At 69.2% G+C, this 3,017-nt stretch overlaps 2 protein-coding genes across 2 annotated transcripts in view; both read left to right on the forward strand.

Annotated features, from left to right (window-relative positions):
- The window catches only part of MNEG_10214 (hypothetical protein), a gene marked incomplete at both ends in the record, with an annotated part of 2,840 nt that extends 1,814 nt beyond the window's left edge, over positions 1-1,026 (forward strand). Inside the window, 2 exons of the mRNA XM_014041314.1 lie at positions 134-442; positions 865-1,026. Of these exons, the coding sequence (XP_013896768.1) occupies positions 134-442; positions 865-1,026 (471 nt within the window). The remainder of the gene's footprint in view (positions 1-133; positions 443-864) is intronic.
- An 823-nt stretch (positions 1,027-1,849) lies between these two features.
- On the forward strand, positions 1,850-2,660 carry MNEG_10215 (hypothetical protein; the record flags this gene model as incomplete). The annotated part of the gene is made up of 3 exons (XM_014041315.1): positions 1,850-1,999; positions 2,191-2,589; positions 2,640-2,660. The coding sequence occupies 3 exons, from the start codon at positions 1,850-1,852 to the stop codon at positions 2,658-2,660; spliced, it is 570 nt and encodes a 189-aa protein (XP_013896769.1).
- Between the last annotated feature and the right edge of the window lie 357 nt (positions 2,661-3,017).

The raw sequence follows: 3,017 nt of genomic DNA on the forward strand, positions 1-3,017 counted from the left end.
GGGTGGTATCGAGGGGGGCGATGAGGGCGGCTAAGGGGTGCTGGCCCCACGGGAGCGCAGCTTGCCTCCGCTGATGAGGCCGGCGCCGACGGCCGGGCGCCCCACCGACGAGCCACCCACCTTACCCCGCCAGCCCGCATCGAGCGAGTGGATCGACCTCAAATCTCCACCCCAAGTTTCAACCCCCGCCCACGACCCCGCGCTCTGCCTCAAGGGCGCCGCGGTGCTGCGGGAGCAGCAGCGCCAGATCGCGGCCGCCGTCGCGTCCGCCGCGCCGCTGTCCCTGGGCGGCGCCGCCGGCGCGGGCCGCGGCTGGGGCCGCGGGCTGGGGTGCGTTGTGAGCGGCGACCTGGTGGGGTGGCGCAGCGCCCTGGGGAACGCGCTGGCCAGGAGGAGCGCGGAGCTGGGGTTAGAGCCTGTTGGGGTGGTGGCCTACACAGAGGTGAGAGCAGGGCGGGGGGGGGCAGGGGCGGACCACGGGGACGGTTGCGTGCCTGGGGCTGACGCGGGGCAGCAGCTTTGCAGGTCAAGTGCACGCAGGTGCGTGGTCACTTCGCTCCCCCCCTCTGTCGCGTGTTTTGTCCTCCCTGCCTCTTGCCAACACACGCACAGAACCTCTCTTACCCTTCCATATGCGTCTGTTCCCGCCCTCAACCCACTCACCCTCCTCCGCTGATATCACCCCACTTTACCCTTCAACCCTGCAGCCACCTTTCCCCACCCCCACATTCCCCTTCACACACTGGGCGGAGGATACGGGTGGCACGTGTCCCCTCCCCTCCCGTCCAAACTTCCCTCTCGCCACCCCCAGGCCCCATAACTCCCCTCCACTCCCCCTTACGGCCCCCTCTGTATCGTCCTAAGGATGGCATGGCGCCGGGGAAGATCAAGGTGAGCCTCAGGAGCGTCGCTGAGTGGGACACCACGCGCGTCACGGAGGCGCTGGGCGGCGGCGGCCACCGCGCGGCGAGCGCGTGCATCGTGGCGGACGCCGACTTTGAGGGGTGGCGGCTGCGGGGGTCCTGAGGGGCCGGCCTGCTGCTGTAGGGGTGGCGCAGGCCACACCCGGTTAATTTTGTAATTGTTTTGCGCTGGATCTGCGGTCAACGGTGACAGCACGGGTGTGCATGGTGCGGGGCCAGCCACAGCATGTCGTGGCATGAGGTGCACACGCTTGGTCAGCGGACGACGTTCAACGAACCAGAGAGAGGGACATAAATGGGGAAAGCCCCGCTCCTGCCTTGATGTACCATACCCAAACAGGATTGTCGACGCGCATGTACGGTATGAGCAGGAATAATGCTGTGTCACTCAGTCACTCCAGATCTGCCAGGTTACTAAAGCTCAATGCATGAGCCTGATCTGTTCCAATACTATACTTGCAGGCGTTCCTCGAGAGAAGGACACCTCTGCATTGAGCTGGCTGGAGATCGTGCGAGCGGAAACGAAACAACCCGCGCGCCCAGCAGTGAGATTGCAGTAGGTGTTCCTGCATAACATGATCATTGGTCTGCAATAGCCTTTGTGTCGGTGCTCTGCGGGGCCTGCGAGCGATGAAGCGGCGCCATATGACAGCGCACGGTCGCCTACAGTGTGGCCAGAGGTGTTGCCAAACCCTTATGCAACCCCCATATGTGCACCGCACGCAGGCCGCACCTGGCCAGAAGCCATCCCACCTCACGTGCAACTCCAGCGGCCATCCGCCACGCCGCCAGGACGCAGTGACTACGGCCTGCGGGCGCACTGTCAGACGCGCTTCAGCAAGCTCCAGCGGTGAACACACGCAGCCGAACCACCACCACCAGCAGCAGCAGCAGCAGCAGCAGCAGCAGCAGCAGCAGCAGAAGCCATGTCCCCTTCGACCGCCGATGCGGGCGCTGCGGCCCTGCCGGCGGCGGGCCTGCTGCGGGGGCTGGCCCTGGACGTGGCCGGGCGGTGGCTGAGGGAGGAGCTCTGCGGCTACCTGGCAGATACCTACGGCGCCTCCGCGGCCGAAGAGGTGGGCCTCCTCATGCGCTGAAGCCCTTGCAGGCAGCCCCCTGAACCCAATGAGCCGAGAGAAAGCCTGCCCCACTCGGTTTCGTGAGCACACGTTTCACGCGGCCGGGAGCCGCGCCATCCGCGCGGTCCCTTGCGCTCTCGCCACTCACCCCTCCGACGTCGCCCCCCCTGCGCCCCGCGGCCGCCCAGGTGCTGCGCGCCGCGCTCGCCGACCTATCTGCGTCGCCCAACGCCGCTGCTGCTGCCGCCGCTGCAGCCGCGGCTGCGCCCGCCGCGCCCCATGCGCCCCCCGCCGCGCCGGTGCCCATACCCGCCGGCTCCAAGAGCGTGCGCTGGCGGGAGCCCGGGGACACAGAGCCGACGGCGGCCGCGGCCGGCGACGACGAGGCCGGGGCGCCGCAACCCTACGACGCGTCTCCGGCGGAGTACGCCGCGCTCGACGCGCTGCGCCGCAGCGAGTCGGGCCCAGCCGCGGACGGCGGCGGCGGCGACGGCGACGCGTCGTCGGACGGCGGCGGCAGCGGCACGGGCACGAGCGGCAGTGCGGGGCACGGGAGCGCAGGGCTCTGGCGGCGCGCGGCGCTAAAGGTGGGGGGCCGCTCCCCGGGGCGCGGCGCGGCATGCACGTTCACAAACAGAATCAGGCGTGGCCGCGCTGATTACTTCGTGACCGTCCAGCCACCCCGTTGCAGCAGCAAGCCAGCCACCCCGTGGCCGTGTGGTTGGGCAAGATCACGGCCGCGGGCGCCCCTTTGCCGCCCGCTCGCATGGCACATGCGCTCGGAATCGGCTCGCCCGCACACAAAGCTCGCCCACAGCGCACCGAACGTGCTCGTCCTCCCCGCGTGACACATCTCGTGGCCCCTCCTCTGTGCCTCACAAGACCACCGCCCCCGCCCCGCGCCCTGCACCTCTCCACCCCCATCCCCCAAGGCCCACGACGCGGCTGACCCGTGGGCGTCGCGCCGCATCGACCGTCTGCCCATGGAGCACGCGCGGCGCCACAGGTTCAACCC

The sequence above is a fragment of the Monoraphidium neglectum genome (genome assembly GCF_000611645.1).
Source record: "Monoraphidium neglectum strain SAG 48.87 unplaced genomic scaffold scaffold02226, whole genome shotgun sequence".
Lineage (NCBI taxonomy): Eukaryota > Viridiplantae > Chlorophyta > Chlorophyceae > Sphaeropleales > Selenastraceae > Monoraphidium > Monoraphidium neglectum.